The sequence below is a fragment of the Rhinolophus sinicus genome, linkage group LG02 (genome assembly GCF_036562045.2).
Source record: "Rhinolophus sinicus isolate RSC01 linkage group LG02, ASM3656204v1, whole genome shotgun sequence".
Classification (NCBI taxonomy): Eukaryota; Metazoa; Chordata; class Mammalia; order Chiroptera; family Rhinolophidae; genus Rhinolophus; species Rhinolophus sinicus.
In genome coordinates this window covers 133658957-133681450 of record NC_133752.1, presented here as the reverse complement: position 1 = coordinate 133681450, position 22494 = coordinate 133658957, and the positions used below count along the sequence as shown (strand labels likewise).

At 33.8% G+C, this 22494-nt stretch overlaps 1 protein-coding gene across 1 annotated transcript in view; it reads left to right on the top strand.

Moving 5' to 3' along the window:
- RAB21 (RAB21, member RAS oncogene family) overlaps nucleotides 1-13650 on the top strand; it is a 30028-nt gene extending 16378 nt beyond the window's left edge. The window contains exons 4-7 of the mRNA XM_019748964.2: nucleotides 1133-1196; nucleotides 7399-7453; nucleotides 8004-8092; nucleotides 10872-13650. Coding sequence (XP_019604523.1) covers nucleotides 1133-1196; nucleotides 7399-7453; nucleotides 8004-8092; nucleotides 10872-11014 — 351 coding nt within the window. The 3' untranslated portion in view covers nucleotides 11015-13650. The remainder of the gene's footprint in view (nucleotides 1-1132; nucleotides 1197-7398; nucleotides 7454-8003; nucleotides 8093-10871) is intronic.
- The last annotated feature ends 8844 nt before the right edge of the window (nucleotides 13651-22494 follow it).

The window sequence follows — 22494 nt, the reverse complement described above, 5'->3', positions numbered from 1 at the left end:
AAAAAGATTGGGCTGTACTGAGAAAACTATCATTCAGTTCTATTACAAAGATGCGGTGATATTGAATGCCTTTGCTTTTATAAAGATTTTGTGTTCCTCTGCATTCTCGCAGCTCCTCTGCATTCTTGCAGAGAATAGGTGTGTGGAACTGTTACATTTGTAGCATAGGACTAGATGCACAGTAAGTGTTTACCACATATCTAACGTAAGTTTTGTAACTTACAGATGTGTGTGTATTTTTTTAGGAAGGTGTGTAAGTTCTGTGTAATTTGATCACATACAGATTAAATTCTGTTACAAAAAAATGAAAGGAGGTATTCATATTTGTTTTTTACCCTATTTTATTGTAGTCAACATTAAAATTATGAATTCAAAAGATTAATTTACTTAATTCCAATTTACTTCGAACTGTGCCTACTGCTCTGCTTTACCCATAGTGAAGTATCAGTTTGTTACTGGAGTCATTGCATACCAGTGGTTCTCCAGGAGCAGGTGGCAATGTCCGGAGACATTTTTGGTTGTCACAACTGGAGGTTGGTACTGTATCTAGTAGGTAGGCCATGGATGCAGGTGGACATCATACATTGCACAGGACAGTCCCTCACAACAGAATTATGTGAGCCAAACTGTTAGTAGTGCCAAGGTTGAAAAAACCTGTCATATACTAAGCATAAAAATTTATTTTGACAGTCTTTCTGTTGCCCATATTCATTTTTTCCCTTTAAGTTCCTATGGCTTCTGTTTCAGAACCAATTGGGTTAAGTTCTTAAGTCCAAAATGACGCCATACAATTACCTATTATCAGAGGCTAAGTTGACATACTTTTGCTCTGTTGAATAGCTTTGCTTGAATCTATGGAAGATTTATGAAAATTTGTTATTAGAAGTGCTTCTGTCTGTACCTATATGTAGATACAGAGAGAAATATTTCCGTTGGATGTTCTTGTGTTTAACATGCCAGATGATATAATCTGGCAATAAGTGATCCTACAGTGAGTCATTCCTGGAATCAACTACATATACATGGGCTGTTAACCAGATTTTGAGGTATTTTGACAATGTTGAATTTGGGGATGTTGTAATGGTAGTCATTGTAACAATTTGTTTTAATGTTAATTCTTTTGTATACACAGGTAAAAAACTGGGTCAAAGAATTACGGAAAATGTTGGGAAATGAAATCTGTTTATGTATAGTTGGTAAGCATCATTACTCTTTAAAAATGTCCTTTGTTTCCTTAATGCTATTGAAAAGAATAATAAACCAGTAATTCTTATTTTAAAGTTATATGAGAAAAAAAGAAGAATGGCATTTTAATACTTAATATTTTAGAATAATTTAGTATTTGGAAGTGATCTTTGAAGGGATTCAAACTCTGTACTTTAAGGAAGTGGAAAGCTAAACATGCAAGGCTTTAAGTCTCAGCCTTGCTTCATTTTGACTTTTAGTTTTTCACCGTAAGATTTTGTTTAGGAAAAAAGTTCAGAACTACTTTAAAATAAAATTAAAACCAGTTACTTAGGCTAGCATTCTTGTTCTGTACATTTAACTATACATATTTTTCAGTTAAGGACAAATTTGACTTCCGAGGATATAAGTAGATCATGATGGAATGGGCGGAGGAATATTCCTAATGGGTAAAATAGGGAAACTCTAGAATGCTCTCTTGGACTTCTGGAACTTTTCTTTGGTTCTTTTTCTTTAGATTTTTTTTTTTATCATATAACAGCTAATTATTGAGCCATAAAGTATACCAAACACTGTGCTGTGTACTCAGTAGACTTGATCTCATGTAATCCTCATAACCCTACGAGGGCGTTAGAGAGGAAGCCTCGCCCTGGAGATACTGAATAAGTTGACCAATATCAAGCAGCTATCGGAGATGGAATTCGAACTGAAGTCATTTTGACGCCTATGCTTGTGTTATCAATCCTTATGATGAATAGCCTCATGCTGTTTTCTCTCTTTCTTTCTACATGACTGGTAGAGTAAAAAAGGCCTGTGAGAAACCACGGGAGTTTTAGTGAGCGATGTAGAGCAGAATTCTCAGCGTGGGTAAATTCTCCTTTTAGCCTTAAGAACTTATGTTTTTAACTTGAGTTTACGTTTCCTGCATTTGTCACCATTAAAGAAATGATTGGTAAACTTGACAGTTCCAGGTCAGGGTGCAGGTCTGGGAGAAGAGACTAAGGAGACGATCCGGTCTGAGCTGTAGTCTAGGCACTATATTAGGTTAGATGTCAGGAATCTTTCAGACGAGGATACGGGAGCTGTAGACTATGTAGGAGTTTGGCGCCATAGCTGTAGCTAGTTGTTGGTGAGTTTGGGCTGGTTTTGTGTGGTATATGGGTCTCACTGGGAGTGGAAGTGGCCACAATAGGTGAACAACTGAAGATTTCATTATTTGGGACTCTGGTTACCTCTCAGAAGACAGAAAGAAATGACTGCCATATACTAAAGAAAGCAAAGCTTCAAGAGCTTGTTATTTGACCTAGGTTACAAAGTAACATTAAAAAACAATAGCTGGATAAATAAGCTTATGAATAATTAAACTATATTTCTTCATGTTCATATTATAAGAAGGTTTAGGATTATTGGATCTGGTAGCTTACTACCGCAAGTAGGGTCTGATATTCCGCATTTAATGTTATGTAACATTTATTAATGATTGATATAAGTTTAAAAAGCTCTCACTCTCTTTTCTATTGGCAAATGTGACGTGGAATTTTAGTTGTAATTAGAGTTGGAAAAATTTTGAGAGCCTATTTACCACAAAAGGAAAATTTCACGAAGTTAACGTACCTGTGTTAACTCCATACCATTACCTTAGAGACCCCACCCCCTCGCCATGCTGCTTTCTCAGCCCAGCACTACCCAGCTGCCTTCCCCTCCCCATCCCCTACGGCCACACACTATCTTGACGATTTACTGCATGGATTAGCTTTGTTTTTAATTTTATATAAATGGAATCATATAGTATGAACTCTTTTTGTGTCTGGTTTCTTTGGCTTTATATTATGTTTTCAAGAATCCTCTATGTTCTTGTATGTAGTTGTAGTTCATTTTATTCTCTTTGCCATCTAATACTTTATTCTACGTATATTCCACAGTTTATCCTTTTGCTGTTGGTTGGACATTTGCATTATTTTTTTCCAATTATTGATTTTCATTCTATTCTCTGTAGTAGTTGGGTGTTTTATTGCTAGTAGTTTTATTTATAGTAGTTCTTCTATTTTATTACTAACTTCAAATAATAATACCTCACAGGATTGTGGTGGAAATTAAATAATGATTTGGAAAACACTTGGCATAAAGAAGGCATTTGACAAATATTTGTTCCTTTCCTTTTCCATAAGACAACTTTTCCAACATGTGAAGCCTACTTGGCGGTTCACCTAGTCTTACATTCTTGGTCGTTAAATGTTTTCCCTTGGCCTACCTTGCAAACATTCTCATCATCCTGATTCTTTTTTCCTAGGTTTATTTCACTGTATGTGTCTCCTACACTTGATCATTACAATCCGAACATTGCTGATCCAATGTATACTTTTAAAATCCTCACACTGTCATTCTACCAACGTTGCCTGAGATTGTGTATACTTTTTTAGCAGCCATGTCAAGTCAGTGTCTTCTTTTACATAGATTATAGTTAACAAAAATCTGAATTCCTATTTTATTAGCCTTGCTCTCTCGTCAGGCTTTTCCCATCTTGTTCTTATATAATTATTTAAACCCAAGTGTAGGAATTCCAGTTTAGATTGCTGAATCTTTATGTTTGATATAAATCTACTAGCTTTTTCATGTGTAAATTAGATACTGAGCCTTCCAGGTCCTTATCTAAGCCAGTAGGAGAGAACCCCGTACTTCACTAGCAGAGACTGTTTTCCCTCTCGGTTTTAGTTAATCCACTGATCAGCACCCTTGGCTGTGGGTGTTCTGTTTGATAGTATTTTGCTTCTAATCTGTCCTTAACATTTGTATCTTTGTTAAACAAGTCTTTATTGTTAATAGTTACCATGTATTGAGTGCCAGGTACTAATCTAAGAACTGCACATTTATTATGTCATTTAAGCCTTCTGTCAACACTGCAAGAAAGTGCTGTTGCCATTTCCATTTTATACTTGAGGAGATGAGCTTACAGAGCTTGACTGCCCACTGTGCATCGCTAGTTGGAGACAGACCTGGGATTTTAAGCCAATATCCTTAAGTAACACTATATGTGGCTTACTATGTACCAGGTTTTGAGAATACTGTAGTGAATCACTAAACAAAATTGATAATGTCCTTGTCTTCTCGGAGCTTATTGTGTACGGAGGGAGAAAACACACAATTATTATATATTACGATAAATGCTATGAAGGGAAAATACTACAAATACAAAGTGCTGTGAAAGCACAAAAACAAACCTAACTAAATTTAGAGGGTGAGGTGTTAAGGGAAGATTTTCTAGAATGTTGGATTAACTAAGTTAACTAAATGCAGCCAGCAGGGTGGTGGTAGAGAGTATGTTATTAAGGGCTTTATAATTTTCTTGTAACAGTATCGATTTTCGATTTGATCATTCACTGTGATGAATATGGCTGATATTAATAACTACTCTTTATTGAGCATGCACTGTTTGCTAAGCTTTTTACATATATTGTATTTTCACACCCATCCTGCAAAGTTTGTTAGCGATATTTGTACCAAGTGAGACTAAGAGAGGTAAGTAATTTGCCTAAAATCTTACATTTATGAAGTGAACCAGGACTTAAAAGCAAGTTTTTTTTTTTCAGATTTAAAAAGCTTTTGAAAGCTTCTTTCCACTAGGCCAGACACCATCCAATCGAAGCAAAATATGGCTCTACCTCTTTATTGCTATTAGGCCACCTGCCCTTAGCAGTGGGTATATCCTTCCAAGTTCTTAATTCAAATATGTACTTTTAAAGAAGATAAAGTTTTTACTGTGTTTTTAGTGGCTTTTTTTCTACCTCTGAATAACTTAAGTCAATTTTTTTTTCTAACCTTTCTAGTACTATACTTTCAAGTAGGTGTGTGCTTTGGTGGTTATCCTTGTTTTCAGCTGTTTTAAGCCTATTAGAAAGTTCCCTATGTAGCTGCTTCAGTACTATAGTATTGAAGCAGATATGAGCCTCAAAGCTTAATCCTGTAGCTGTCTGGCTTTAGAGGAACTAAAAAGGTTTCGAGCTTTGGAAAGATATCACTCTCTTAACAGGCGGTTTTCTGTAACTCAGTCTGTGCTAATCCAGCCATTTTGGGCACTGATTGTTCAAAGAAATAGCAGTTATTTCATAGAGGGATTATCATTTTTTGTTTAAAATAATGATTGGGTTATTAAAGTAGGTATTTTAATGATAACTGGATTTATTAAAGTTAGTTAAGTATAAATGTTACAAAATAATAAAAGACTGAAAAATTTCCCCCAGTTAATTCATTTGAGGCAGTAAAGTTATTGTTTACTTTCCCTGTCCTCATCTTTTTTTAATAGATATTGGTAATTCTGGTGAAATTTGAAAAAAAGGCATTAAACTTCTAGAAAAAGAACTCGGGGTTTTCGTTAATTGAAATCAAGTTCTCGGCGATCTCTAGGAGACAATCCTGTTTCACCTTTTTAAGAATCTTGTGCCTCTTTGGGAGCCACTGGCCACTAGGTGGTGCTTTTTGCATTCTTCATAGCATAAAACAACTTGTTTTTCTTTGGTGACTGTCAAATATATTGACTGTAATATTTAGCAAATTAAAATTTTTATTCGAAAGTATAATGTAGGAAATAGGAACTGACATGTATCTTCTTGCTGAGGTAGACAAATAACTTCAAAGAAAGGAGTTCATTACTGAACTTTTTGGTTCCCATTGAGCTTTAGTGTAGCCCACTTCCCTCCCTCTCATCCCTTGGCTATGATGTCAAATAGTTGATTGCAGCTGCCCACAATTAGGTGGTCAGATTATTTGATGTCCACATATAGAACCTCTGGGCTTGTACTTCTCAGTTCTAAGTATTGCATTGCATCTTCTATCAGATGTTTTCTTCAGTGCTTTATCTGAAATTGTCTTCTAGATTCTGTAAGGTCCCAAGAAAAATTACTTTATTTACAAGATTTCCTTTTCCCCGCTTCTACGTCATAATAGAAAAGATTAAAATATTTGTTTGAAGCGTCCTTCCTTAGGTTATTTTTCCCTATTCCTAGCTGTTATTTCCATGCCTTTAGCACTCTGTGTGTCCAGCCAACTCACCTGAACCTCTATCCTATATTTAATAAGGAATCTACATTTTGCAGTTTTTTCTCTTTTGTTTTTGTGGCTTTTTAGTATAATCTCAGTTTAGGTCCATTGTTTAAGGAGAGCTAAACTTATTTTCAGTAATTTTAAATCTGCATGATGTGCATATATATATATATATATATATGATTTTTTAAAATTTTTTTATTTTTCAATTTCCGTTGACCTACAGTATATTAATTTCAGGTGTACAGCATAGTGATTAGACATTTATATAACTTATGAAGTGATCCACCAATAAGTCTAATACCCATCTGATACCATACATAGATATTACAATATTATTGACTATATTCGCTGTGCTTTACATCCTGTGACTGTTTTTATATCTGCCAATTTGTACATTTTAACCCCTTCCCCTTTTTCACCCATCCCTTCAACCCCCCTCCTATCTGGTAATCATTAATTTGTTCTCTGTATCTATGAGTTTGTTTCTGTTTTGTTTGTTCATTTATTTTGTTTTATAGATTGCACATATAAGTGAGATCATATGGTATTTGTCATTCTGCCTCTGACTCATTTCACTTAGCATAATACACTCTAGGTCATGATGTGCATATATTAAGTTCTCTCATTTTTTTAAAACAAAAGAGTACAGTTTCCTCCTCTGTGGTGGTAAAGTACTTAAAAAGCCATACAATTAATGCTTTCTTTAACCAGTTTATATCATCCAGGAAAGCAAAATACTCTTAGGATCCAATAGGCTAGCCTAATATATTTCATGAACAATAAGGTAGCCTTACTTAATTATTGGCTGGCTCAAAGTTGATTGGGGACCATTCATACTTGGCTAAGAATCAGGTTTATCTCTAAATTCCCTAGTGAATCTTAGTCCTTGTATCTTAAGTCAAGGAATAGTGCCCATTTCTTTGGAAAAGTTATTTTCTCTTGACAGGTTGCAGCTTCAGGAGGGCTATTGGAGGAAGGTTGAGGCATTTACCTTGATAGTCATTCAACCCTTATGTCATAGGGGTTGACTTTATAGTTTCAGGACATTTAAAAGTCTGATGTGATTTGTATTTTTTTAGGTGATTGAAATGGCAGTTGTTTATTTAGAATTGGTTTAATTTTGTTATAAAAATGAATCAATATTAAAGATTGGCGTTTGCCTTTTCAAATTAGGTAATAAGATAGACTTGGAAAAGGAGAGACATGTTTCCATTCAAGAAGCAGAATCGTAAGTGTTATCCCCGACACCCTCCTAAACTCTTCCCCCACCCCCACCCCCACCCCAACAATTACTCCCCGGTAGAAATGTTCTTTACGGCACAGTGTGCTTTACCATTTAGGTATTACTCAAACCTCTTCATATATATTGAGCTATTGAATTCAGTGAAGCGTGTTTACACTGGTAATTTCTAGACTTTTGACAACATTTAAAGATATTCCACTCTTCTCATTGATTTTAATGAAAAGTATTAAGAGTGATGTAAAAGAAAACTCTCATGATCAAATAGTCAGTGAGTCACAAAAACTTTTAAAGTATTTGGGTTCCAAATTAACATAAAAATTTTAATTCTTGTTATACTTGTGTTCTTATTTAAAATTTAGTTCAGTGTATACAGATGTTAAATGGCTATATAATACTAATTTTACTAAACCTATGTTAATTAGTAATGTCACTAAAATTGTTATTGTCAAAAAACTCAAATAGCAATCATGACAAAAACATGAAAAAAAATTATTTACATCAGTCACTGATTTTTATATATATATGTATTTTTAAGGTATGCAGAATCTGTGGGAGCAAAACATTATCACACGTCAGCCAAACAGAACAAAGGAATTGAGGAACTCTTTCTCGATCTTTGTAAAAGTAGGTATATTCAGATTTAGTTTGTATAGAAATCGCTCTTTTTAAATTATTGCTGATATTTTACAGTCTCCATTAATGACCACATGGATGATTTGTCACATCTACCAGTACTATTATTTACTTAACATTTTTTCTTTAACTCATTTCTTAATGCTTAAATACCTACTTTAACCCTATTTCAAGCAATAATTAATGGCTATGAAATCTTATATGTGTGATATGTGCTAAATATACATGAAATATAACGTATAACTATTAAAAGTAAAAATGGAGGGACGGAATATATAGATTAAAACAGATTTGAGAGATATAACAACATGTCGCAGTGGATGGACCTTATTTGGATCCTGATTTGACAAAGTAGTGAAAAAGAACATTTGTGAGACAATTGGGATTATATGAACATTCACTGGATATTTGGTGATATTAAATTATTGTAGGGACTGGGGGAGGGTGAAATGGCTAAAAGGGGTCAAATATAAGGTAACAGATAGAAACTAGACTTTTGGTGGTGAGCAAGCAATAGAGTACACAGGTACTGAATTATAATGTTGTATACCTGAAAATTATATAATGTTATTAACTGATGTTACCTCAATAAAAACATAAACTTTTTGAAAAAAGAAATTATTGTAAATATTTTAGGTTTGATTATGGTAGTGTGGTTATGTTTTAAAAAAGAGTTCTTACCTTTTAGAGGTCAAATTCAAATGATTTATGAATAAAATTGTATCTGGGGTTTGATTCAGAAATAATGGACGGTAGGGATGCTTGCCAGGTATTATGTGATGGACATAATGGATTTTCATTATGCTGTTCTTTCTACTTTTATACATGTTTGAAATTTTCAGTATTAAAAATTTTTTTTAAGAGAGAAATGAAAATGTTTGTTTATATACAACTTGAAAGTAATTTCTCATATCACCAATTAATGCATACCATACTTTGGAAAACCCTAGTCCATGGAATAAAGGATTGAAATGATTTTGTCAAATCATTGGATTTATGGACCTCAGACTTTTGAGCATTTGATGAAACTATGGTTTTTCTCTCTAGAAAAAGGTACATATACACAAACTTCGGGGTAAGTTTCATTGCTATGAAAACCTGCAGGTCATTCATAATTCAGTGAGGCCCCTGATCTGCAGCATCAGCATTACTTGAAACTGTTAGAAACAAAAAATTTTGGTCTCTACCCCAAACCTATTGAATCAAATTCTCAGGAGGTGGTACCCACAATCTGTGTTGTAACAATCCCTCCATGTGATTCGGATGTACACTTAAATTTGAGAATCACTGCTGTGTATACCAGTCACTTGGGGATCTTGTTAAAATGCATATTTTGATACAGTGGGTCTGGTGTGGGCCTGAGTTTCTCATTTCTGGCAGACACCCAAGTGGTGATGATGTTGGTCCTCAGACCATACTTGAGGACCAAGGTTTTAGGTCATTTGCTTATAAATGTTATCAATCTCATGTCTTTAATAAAAAAAATTTTTTTAGTATTCCCCATATATTTATTTAAAAATAGAGAACATACACAAGTACTAATATGTTTTGTACATTATAAAAATATACATAAAAAATAGAAATTTTTAAAGGTTGAGGGAATTTAAGTAGAAGTTAGAATTTATAATGTTTTCTAATTTCATCTCAGTGGATTGTCCCACACCTCATTTGGAAACCTGAGCATTCCAAACTGCTCAGGTTTCCAAACTGAGGTGTGTGGGACAAACATTGTTCAAGAGCATTCTCTGGACCCAAGTTTAAGAACCATCATTCTGTTTCAAGGACTCCCTCTTTTCTTTCCTCATCTTTTCATATACATATTTTGCAAATATTTACTCCTAGTCCGTGTCTTACATTTTCATTTTTCTTAACTGTGTCAAAGAGCAGAAGTTCTAAATTTTAATGAGGTCCGATTTAATCAGTTTTTCTGTATGATACATGGGTTTTGTGTCTTATATGAGAAATCTTTGCCTAACTCAAAGTCACAAAGATTTTCTCGTAAAGAATTTCCTTATATGTTTTCTTCTAGAAATGTTGTGTTTTACATTTAGGCCTATCACTCATTTTTTTTGTTAATTTTCACTTATGGTGAGAGGTGTAGATCGAGGTTTGTTTTTCACACGTAAATATCCAGTTCTAGTACTGTTTCTTGAAAAGATTATCCTTTCTTCATTGAATAATCTTGGCACATGTGTCAAAAATCAAGTGACCATATATAAGGGGGTCTATATCTGGACTCTGTGTCATTTATCTCTATTTCTCTTTTCACCAATGTCTGTATTCATTACAGTAACTTTCTACTATACCTTTAAGTCAGACAGTATGAGTCCTCCAGCTTTATTTTTTCTTATTTTAAACTCTTTTATTCTTTCAAATACACTTTACTAGTTGAAGAATAAATTTTGTACCCTAAATATCACTTGTACTTGGAACAATTTGGACTTCTTTGACATATTTCTAAGTATATTTGGAATATCTTAAGGATAATACTTGTATATAGTCATTTGTGCAAGCAAAACCTTTTTTCCTCTGTTGATGTCACTGTAGCCATTACACATCTGGGCGAATAAATTTTTTTTTTTTTTTTTTTACAAACTTTTTTTAAACTTGCAGGAAAAACTTTAGTAAGCTGAAAAAATGTTCGTTGTATTTAGTTTCCTTGTTGGTTTAAAGTCAGAAATGGTTATCATGGTGGTATACTGGAATTAAAGAAAGAGAAAACTCAAAAAGAGTGTGGTCCTAAATATTTTCTGCTTTCTCCCTCTCACAGGGATGATAGAAACAGCACAGGTGGACGAGAGGGCAAAAGGCAATGGCTCCAGCCCACCGGGAGCTGCAAGGCGAGGTGTACAGATTATCGATGATGAACCTCAGGTCCAGAGCGGTGGTGGAGGGTGCTGTTCTTCTGGATAACTGTTCACACCTGAGAAACTAAAACAAACTGTGGATCATTGCCCTCAACATGAAGACTGCCATATTCCAAGTCACATTATTTTACCAATGGAATTATAGAATTAACAGTATTTTAAATTACGTTTATAACACTTCAGAGACCTTAAGTGCTAAACTTAGTGGAGTTTGTGACCAGAGAATTGGCATTTTCTACAAATGTTAACAAAGCAATTACCAATGGCCTTTTTACATATTTTTTCTTTAATAAGGAATAATATGCATGTAGAAAAGACCTACTTAAAGGCTTCATTTATATTCTTTTAAATCAAATCTTTATTTAATAACTTATATATGTTGTTGGAATGGTATACATTTTGCAGCCCTTTGTATTTTGTGGTAGTTTGAATTGTATCACTTCTAAACAGCAAACATTTTTTTTTTTTTTAAATTAGCAGATACCTGAAGTACTATTTTTGCAGGGTTTGCACAGGCCCCCTAACTGTCTACTACTTTGATATAATCTATATACATCCTGTATGCTGAGCTGGTAAAATACATTGTAAATTACGTATTAAATATTTTATCTGCTTTTACAAGCGCAAGGTGCAAAAATATATATAATAGTCTCATTGATGACTGTAAAGTGATTAACATTTGGTGATAATGCCTAAGCTTTTTGACTCTGATATAAAGATCATAGCTCCCCTTCACTTTTGTCTTAACTTGAAAGTGGCGTGTTTAAATTTTCACATATACTTTACTTGAATTATTGCTGTTGTCACGTTTTTGGCCTCTGTAAGTTCATCCGATGATTGAACAGCAGCATTTGCCTTTTGGTTTGGGGTTTTTTGTTTTTTGTTTTTTTTAATAAAAGAGATAACTTCAGCCAATTTTGCTTTAGAATGGTTACCTTAGAAGTATTTGAGTGGAGCATGCCGAGTTTCACTTCTGCCACAGCTTTAGTTTTCTTTTAGGCTTTGTTAAGAGTTGGGTTCACTGGTGTGAGAAGAGAGGAAGAAGTCCCAGATAGTAGCCATTCACCAAGAATTATTCATACAGCATGTTAGTGGTAGTTTATGCTCCTGAGGCAGCACTTTTAGATCCTTTGCGAGCAAGTAGAATTTGTTCAGTGCTTGCCAGAAATGAACACAAAGTTTCGTTTCATTTTATAAGAGCTATTCTTCTGAGTTTCTGTGAAGGGAAACATTTCATGCAATGCAGTTATGGCCAACACTGGAAAGATTTATTATAAAATTATATTCTTGTATACTTTGTAAATTAGTCTCTCATTAGGTTTTTTTCTTAAGCATAGAACTGAACTTAAATTTGTTAATTTTAGTAGAATCAGGCACTGCTCACAGAAGGAACACAAATTGTAGAAAGTAACATAAATTGTTCTTGTTCTAATATATATATATTTTTCCATTTCTGTCATGCTTGGAAAACTAGTAAATGTTATGTCTAAGATAAAATGGAATGTTTCCTGGATTTACTTCTTACAAGAAGCAGCAGTATGCAATAAAATTGTTAGCATGAGCAATTTAAGAGGACATAAAGAGGTTATAGTTACTAAAGAAGTACTACGTATTTTTAAGTTAATAGCTTAAACTTCCCCAAATGTGTTAAATGTCAAATGAATTGACACCTTGATGTTATGATGTTAGGATTTTAACTTAGTGTTAATTTAAGGGTTCTGTGAGTCCTCATGCTACTTTTTTAGATTACTGTCCTTGTCAAACTCAACATGCTGATCTCTGTTTTGTGTGTTTGGGAAGGGTGGTGGGGGGGAAAATTCAAGGAAATAAGCTAAAATTGTCTTCTTTTATGGGATGACTATACTCTGTGTAGTCTCTTGGTTTCCTGTGAAGTTAGTGTTTTTGCAGGGGCTTGGGGGAGGCAGAGGGAATCATGACTACAGATCCAGGAAAATTGTTTTTGCCCTCCTGGTTCTTTCAGAGGTAGTAAAGGAAGCCTTGCCATTTCTACTGTTGTAGATGGGAAATAAACTCTTTAACTTTGGAGTGAAATATGTTTTTAAAACTAATTAGAGATGAACTTGAGCTTTATTCCAAAAAATAAAGTCATAAAGCCTGATAATTGGAGAGTTGTACTCTCAATTTTTGACCCTATAAAGTCCAGATAGGAACCTCTGCTCTGGAGTTGCCAGGTAGTCATTGGTAGTCATAACCACTCTCCGTATTTTTTCCTTCTACCCTGCTATGGTTTCTGTGTATCTTTGTTAACCTCAAGCTTTTCATTCTTTATAAACCTTTAAGTTAATTGAAGCTAATTCAATGGTAACAATAGATAACGTGGTATATACCTGTCCTTGATCTGAAGTCCAAAAGGTCTTTTGGTAGGAATAGGATGAAAAGGTAATGAAAGAGGACCAGTCACTTGCAGTATGTATACTAAGGAAGGATAAGGATAAACAGATGATAAACCAAGGCTGAGGAAATTTTTCTGATACTTTCTTCACCTCTAATAATATGTTTTGTGTTCCTGTCCTTATAAATGTACTATTAGGAAGAAGACACAAGTTACCATGTTGTGTATTAAAAGTAGTAGGTAGGTAGAATCAATATATTTTTCAGCGAGTAAATGTATATATAATTAAAAATTAGTTTAAGATAGTCATTAAAAATATTTGAATATTATGTTCAAAGTACACAATTGTTTCTGTAATGATGATGGGTATTCTGCTGCTTGTTTGGTGATTATAGAGGAATGTTACTTTTTAAAAATGTATATTGCAACAATTTGGGGGTAAACAGTAATCTGAAGAGAGAAAAGCATCACATTATTGGATGAAATATGACAGTTTGAATTTTTGTTGTTCTAGGGATACCTCCGGCAAATACCCTAGATCTATGAGTGTTACAACTAAATTGTGAAATGTTTTTTATATTAGCCATTTATTATTAGTGATCACTTTTTATTTGCCATTAAAGTAAGAAAGAAGAATGATACTTCATTTTTAGATTTTCAGTAAGAAAAGGCAAACTTTGGGACTAAGGAAGAGAGGGTAGTGAGGAGTGGAATGGAAGTCGGGATGTGAAACTACAACCTGACAGTTTTAAAAATCATTTTGAAAAATATGTTACTTTTGTCACATAGTTCCTAAATTCGACAAGCTATGCATTGTGCCAAATATTTAGAACATTAAAAAAAATGAATTGTTAGGCTATTTATTTATTTTAATACATAATTTGCAACTTTCTATATTATAAATGCCACCAAGAGTCTAGATCATTGATCTTATATTATTTCCAGATAATATAATTTACCCTTATAATTACCTCTTAATTATCTCTAGAAGTGGTTTGATATGTGCCTTTAACTTCTGAAATTTATCTTTTGACTTCTGTCTGCCATTGTAGGTCTTATAGTGTTCTTTACAGACACAGTACGACAAAGAGGGAATGCTGGATTTGGGACCATTTGATGTTGAGCTCTAGGAAGAGGTCTAGACAGTAGTGACCAACAGTAGCCTCACATAATGTCTAAAGATGGAGAGACTGAGTAGATCCTTACGTATTCTTCACTAAATTACAAAATGCATTACCTAGATTTTCATAACTAAAAGCTGGGATTCGTTGAACATGTACATTGACTTGATTTTGTAGTCGGAATTGATCCTAGTTTGTTGCTATTCTATAATTTTTAATCAACTAAAACAGTAATATATTTGGTGTTGTGGGCCAAAATTCATGCTACACATATGTCTGCCTTGGATGGCTTTTGCTTTTCCCTTTTTAAGAAAACAAACTAATTACAATTCTGAGCAAATTTACCTAAATGTAAATATTTTAGCATTAATCATACGTAATGAAAAAAATTTAGACGTACTCTCTTAAGAGTTTCCAATTTCAAACAAAAATGCTTTGCTTCTAAACAAACATCACTTTAATACATATCTTATAGACCTTTAGCACTACTTGGGCTATCTGGAATTTATGTATCATCTCTTTTCTGAGAAGCTGAGGGTGCTTGTGAGTATTAACCTTTCGACTGCAACATTTTCTCTGCAGTAGATACTGGTACATGGCAAGTTAGTGTTACATGGTACACCCAGCCAGAGAGCATCTTGTATTCTTTAGAAGTCTGCACTTATTTCCAAATACATCACATTAAAGGCAAAAGATGGGCCTGCCTGCTTAAATGAACTTTATTTCCACTGTACCAGTTCTTACCTTGATTTTGATACTTCCTGGCAACTGTGTCATCTCTTTATTATCAAATATTCAAGAAAAAGCTAATATGATTTCCTTAAATTTGAACTTGTGTAGAGCAATGAGAGAAAGGTGAGGGATAGCAGGAATAAAGTATAATGTTGAAAAATAGACAAAAGTGGTATTTGCTAAACTATCTTCTTTGGTAACCAGCTATTTTAAGGAAACTATCATATGTAGTATTTCCTAAAAATGTAAAATTTCTTGATTTTGTATTTAAGAATATATTCTAGGAAAAATAAAAAATACAGATATTGTGAAAGTGCCCCTGGAGTATCTGCTCCCAAATGGTAACTATTGCTCTCTAGTATATACTCTTCAATTACCTCTTTACTATGCATTTATATACATATATATTTATACCTGTAGAAAGACATAGTTTTGTGGGTTTTAAATTTTTACATAAATTGTTCTTACTATGCATTTGTTTTGCAACTTGCTTTTCTTTCTCTTACCAACATGTCTAGGAGATCCTAATGTCAGTATAACAGTCTCATTTTATTTTCTCCCACAACTCTTTGGATGTGTTTTGCTTTTTTTGAATAACTTCTGACTCTCCATGAAGCCTTCCCAAAAGAAATCTGGTCAATTAGGTAGACTTCATTAGAATCACAAAATTTTAATGCAAGCTGTGTTTACCTTAGAACCAGGGTCTCCTTGAAGTATGTAAATCTGGGAATTAGAAAGGCATCTGCTTACAAATCGTTTACAGCGCATTACTTTTGGACTATTGGCTGATTAATGTGTAAAATCTGGGAGTTAGCTCTAGCAGATTATTCATAATAGGTTTTTATTTGAAGGAAGAAAGAAAAAGAGGGAAGGGTATAGTTGATAGGGAAAAACTAACTACAGGGTAAAATAAAGCAAGTCTATATACAGCCTCGAGTAGTTATGTAACATAAGACTTCACGCTGCCAAAAATTTAACCTGTTTGATAAATTAAACAGAGAGAGGAAACAAAGTTTCGTTTCAGATTTCCCTTTCTCCACCATCCCACATACCACTTTAGAGGTAACCATTATTAGCAGTTTGGAGTGTGTCGGTATCTTTGTCATTGAAATGATTTTTACTTATATTTGAACTTTATATGTTTTCAGTTCCCTGAAACCAACTTACACCCTGTGTCAAATTCCATCCTCAATCAACTGACCAATTTACCAAGAACAAACCAGATTCCCACTTCTTTAAAGAAAGTTAAATCAGTGGTGACAGCTCTTGAACTGGAAGTTAACTCCTGACCCTTAAGATGTTTTATGTTTATCATAAATTAAGCTTAAAGAGTAACCATAGCATTCTGGGAAAGTCCAATCAAATTATGGTTTCTATGTCCTGTGGAAACAGGGCTGGAAAAGAGGAGTGCAAGTCCAAGCTCCTTAATACCCATGTAATTTGGGGTCAGGCTCATTCTCTTGGCATGTTTTCCTGCTTGGGGAGCATTGCAATGTCCCCAACAATTACCATAGATACTTCTCTGCACTGTCCAGGTTATAGCTTAGCAGGTTATGTTAGTGCTGTGACATAAAGTTAAACGTGTGCCCCAGAACAACACATTTATTCATATTTGATTTAATGGCACAACTTTGTGTGATTTTGTTAATAACTATTTCCAGATGATCTTTTAAAAGTTTTTAAACACGTTCTGCTTATGACTGTTCTATCAGTTTCACTCATTTCCTGAGTGCTGCTGTGTGCCCAGTGCCCTTTGTAGTTACAGCTTAAAATTGGGGAACTAATGACCATTACCCATAGTCCAGATGTAAGTAGTTTATCTGTGGCTATGACGTCAGCTAATCACATATGTTCACATCCTGTATTTGATCAGATATGTACCAGTCAAACTTTTGGGGTGAGGTAATTAGAATGACAATAGTTGAAGTTGATAGTGGATTTGAAGTAAAGCTGGTCGGAATGATTTTGAATCTTGCAAATAATTTTCAAGCCAGATTAAAATAGAATAACTTGTTTTCTAGCTTCAAGGGGGCAATTAAGTGATTCTCAAGCCCAAATTGCTTTTCCAAATTTTGTGGTAGTGAAGAAACAGATGCTTTTTGCTTATTTAGACAGCTGCTCTTTTCTTTAAACTAGAAAAATGCATTTAAAAAGCAGTCATCTTGTTTTCCTTGCCTTTGACAGATGTCGCCTTGTCACCAGACAGTAACCCAGGACACAATCCATTACTGTGTCATGGGCTCGTTTGGAGGCTGTAACACAGTATAAGTTGTCCGTTTCTAAATACAGTTTCCAATTTGGGAATATGGGTCCTCTTTTTTTCTACCTGAAAATGAAGACATAGGCCAGACAGAGAGCTTAACGAATATCTGAATTTTCTGCTAATCTTTACAGTAATTTTAAAGGATTTTTTTATTATTATTATTACAGTATGTTATTAAAGGCAACAAATGATCTAGATCCCTTCTTGACCCTTTTGGGAGAACAACAGTGAAATCATTGTTAAACTATTTCATGAGCCAATTCTCGAGAAGGAACTTCTATTTATCTGCACTAATTCATCCACATTAATTCACAAGAGGTGAATGATGTTAATGATTTAGTGACTGTTCTTCAAAATGTAAAAGCCCTGTAAAGGAAAAACTATACAGCAAAAGCATGATGCTTTGAAAATTTTGGGCTGTCTCCAGGGTGACAATCTTGTCTAAAGCCTATACCATATAAAAGCATCTACCCTCTGTTGAATCCCATATTGATGTTTTTAACCATGAAAATGTTCTTTAATTGAAGTGCCATGAGTAGTTTTCCCTTCAAAGATTTTAAGGCCAACAACAGTGGCACAGGAAAATCATTTATGAAAGACATAATTTTGGTTGAACTTTAATGAAAATGGTCAGATATGGCATTTAATTTACTCAGTACTGATCTTTGGTATGTTGCTTTGAGGCTGGTATTTGATAGTCCTAATTCCTCACTATTTGGTTCACTGCTTTAGAACTAGCAGTATTGCTGCCTCTTGCAATCAAAAATTTAAAAAGTATACATTACCTGGATGTAGAATTATTTGCATAGTAATCATGTGCCATAAAAGCAAGCAATCTGTGGAATGTTTGACAGGGATGTGATTCTTAAAAATTAGGGGGAGATTTACTTAAATGCAGAAATAAGAGCAAAGCTTAAGAGTGGTGTTGATTGAGAGCTTCATTCAATCTGGTAAGTGACTGTTATTTGTCCTTTTTTATTGATAGTGAATCCTGGGAATATGGGTGGGTATAATTAGAGAAATAAAAATTGATTTGTGCTTCAGAATATTAAATGCCAAGAATCCAAAAATAGCCATTTAAATATATATTGCCAAAGGATCACAGTATTTGTAGTGGTGCTAAAGAAAAGAAAAGCTAGCACTTAATGATAATGAAGAAATTTGGAGGTGTCCCTAGCCTGTAATGACTTATGCTGACATTATTTTAAACTCAGTTTTATCATCATTAGGAAAGATTGAGATAGTAGGTTCTGTGACCTTTAGTTACTAAGGGTAACTGATAATCATATCTTTTTCAGAGTCAACCCCTCCCCCCCACCGCCTCTGATCAGTAAATTACCCAGAAGCTTCTTAGCTAGTTGGCATTTGTACGACGAATTTCAAATGTTTCGTATGCCACGATTTTTGCTTATACTGTCCTTGAATTCCCTTAGCATCTTGCTCTTGGTCTTTTTGAAGCTGTTTTGGGCGTGTTATCCTTTGGAAACACTTGAACTAGAGAACTTGAGCTCTTCACCACCATTTTTGCCCTAGTGTTGAAAACTGAGTAGAAGTTAGTGTCGCAAAATTGTTAATCTTTGACAGAAATTTTTAGAAAATGTATATAAAGTTTTTAACTTCTTCAGTTCTTGAAGATAATTTTGCTGTTTTGTTTTTACTTTCTGGTGGCTTTGCAATATATTTAACGGAATATTCAAAGCAAATCATTACACTTACCATATTAACTCAAATGAATTTTTATGCTATTTTAACCTACATACCAAGAAATGCTAAAACCTCAGCACGTGCCTGGTGGGGCACCAGAGATGAGAATTAAACAGCACGAATGAATAAGGAAATAGGCAAAACATAAAATAACCTTGAATCATGATCTCCGGTTGTCACTTAACACTGATTAGCCTTGTAGATGGATCTTTTTTTCCAAATAATTAAAACTAATTGTTCTAATTGTTTCGTTTTCATTTGAATATTGTGGTCACATCCTGCTGCTGTTAGGAACTCATTGGCCAGATCACTGAATCTCAGTTATCCGCCTTTGATGGTCTTTGATGGTAATCTTAAAATACTAGCACATGTGAAACTTTATGCCTCATTTTTTAAGAGTTGGGAGTGTAGCATGTACACAGTCAATATAAGATCCCAGGGATATAAGATCCAAGGAAGAATTAGCTAATGAAGTAGCGAAAGAACCTCATGAGGCCTGAGAAGAGCTTTAGAGTTAGGCTGAGCGATACTGTCTCATGGTCCCGTGAGATAAATCTGCAAATATCTATCCATTTTGCAGGGCAGTTTTAACAGCTGCTTTTTGTCTGTACTTGACTGAATTTTCATCTTCACTGGAGCACACAATTGTTACTAGCTTTACTTCACCTTATGAAAGTTTAACTTAGAAGTTAAGAGTTTTTACCAGTTTGAAAATGGCCTGGGGAAGAAAACATCTGCTTTATCGAGTGAAACTTCTGATTCAATGTAGTGTTTTTAAGATGACATGTGACTGATTTATCTTTCCTGCTGTAGTTTGGAAATATTTTAACAAAAGATCCCTAAAATAAGACTGACTTTCTTGTATAGGTTATAGAATTTAATCATGTTTCGTGCATGTAAACATGTTCAGTTTGGATCTATTTGATTTTAAGCTTTGATGGCCATGTCCCTTCTCACATTATACCTAATGTGTGTAGTTTTTAAGTAAAATCATACATAGCTTTAGGAAAACTGCTGTGGACAATGTATAAATATCACCAAGAATATTTAAGCAGACCTGAAACTAAAAATTTTAATTTTGCTTTTGAAATTTCATATGTAAATCCAAGGGAAAAAACTTACAAGCTAAAAGGTCTACTTTGTTGCAAAATATATATATGATACTTTAAAAGATTTTATTGTGAGAGGAGAAAAGAATTTGATTCTATGAATGAACAGAACTGATGAATCTCTTTTTATAAGAAAAGTAGTGGGACCTGACATACATGGTATGAATAAATGAATTAGGCAAATTCAAAATTTAGCAGGCACATTTTGTTTCTACTTTCATATGGGGTTAATCATGAACCGTTCTATGAAGAGCATTTTACTGGTCTTCTGAAAGATATACAAAATGTACTTCACGTCCTGAAGGAACTTGAAAAACCCAAGAGGAGAATTAACAGATGTGAGGAGATGTAGATACATTAAAAATAGAGGAGGAGGCAAAATTCGTATTTGTTTGAGATACTTGCAAAGCTTAAGAGAGTCAACTGAAAGTATTGTAAAACTAATAACATCAATGGGTGTAACAGTCTATTATATTAGTCTATAAAATAGAAATTAAAAGCTTTCATTTATATAAACAACAGTCAGTTAAAAGATATATTGGGAGAAAAGTCCCCTTTCAAATTAAGAACAAAGGAGAGAAAAAAAAGAACAAAGGAGAGAAAATACTAGGAATAAGCAATATGCAAGACATAAAAATAAAACTATGTTTCTCCTGAAAAGAAAGCTCCAACATACGGAAAGGCATACATTCTAGGATAGGAAGACTTAACGTCATATACTCGTACATGCCAGTTCTTTGTAAATCTATAAATGTAATGCAATCCCAATAAAAATACCAGGATTTTCTAAAACTAGGAAGCGGATTCCAAAGTTCCTATGAGAAGCAAGATTATCTAGGAAAGCTCTGAAAAAGCAATGCAGACAGGCTGGTCTTATGAAATATTAAAATAGAAAACTCCAATAATTAAAACAGTTTCGTCCTGGCTATGACTAGACTACCATTAGAACAATTAAAAGGTCAAATACAGACCCAGATATAGGAATTTAGTAGAGGATAAAGATGACATATCAATTCAGTGGGAAAAATATGGTTTTACTCATTAAAAGGAATTAGGACACCTGCGCAGATATTTGCAGGAAAAAATTAAGTTGGATTCATACCTCATATGATACCAAAATAAAAATCCAGTTTTAAATATGAAAACTGAAATGTTTAAAGTACTTGAAAAAAATCATGGGAGAATCTCAAAAGATTTGAGTGTGTTGAAGGCTTTTCTAAATGTAAATATATATATATATATATATATATATATATATATATATATATATATATATAAAATCCAGAAACAAAAAAGATTTTCACTATAAAATTATAATGATAAATTCTATCACTAAATAAAATAAATTCTTCATGGCAAAAACCACCATAAACAAAGCAAAGAAAAATGACAAAATTGGAAAAAAATGTTTGCAAATTACATCTTGCATTGCTGAAACGTTTACATGCAGCAGTGATCAAGTGCCCATCTTGCAATTTCCTGGGTCTGGTGAAATGGTAGTGGTGGCAGCAGCTTTTTAATCTGACATTTTAATCCCTGCCTTGTGGTATCAGATCTTTCTCCAATTTCCCAGGAGTGAGAGATTGTGGAGATGGCCTCTGGCTTCTGGCATGGCTCCATGATGACTCCAGAGCTAGTAGCTCCCCTAGGGAATCAGTTCTGTATCACGGTCAGATTCACTCTGGGAAGCTCAACCTAGATTGCTAGAACCTACTTCTTCAGCCCTTCCTATGACTTTGTAAGCACCAAATTCCTTGTAACAAGTGCCTTTCTGTTTAAAGTATCTAGAATGGTTTCTGTTTCCTGCATTGAAAACTAATCAATTTGGCAATAGCAATCAGAATTGCAAATGTATTTCCTTTTGACCTAACAGTTTCGCTTCAACAAGTACATCCTATATATAGGCTTGTATATGAAGGAAATGAGTTTGTACAAGATTTTTCAATGTATTGTTTGTAAACTAACATCAATAGGGGAATTGTAAAATCAATTATAATGCATGTGTATAATAGAATCCTAGGTGGCTATAAAAAAGAATGAGAAAGCTTTGTGTATTTAAAAGAAACAACAAGGAATATTAAGGTAAAAAAAAAAAGGCCAAGGGGCAGAAATATGCATACTTCTTTAAACTTTTAAAATTAGCTTTGTTGAAGAAAAATAAAGTACATATATTTAAAGACTGTAAATTGACAAGTTTGTCCCATGAACCTTATCATTACAATGAAGATAATGAACATATCCATC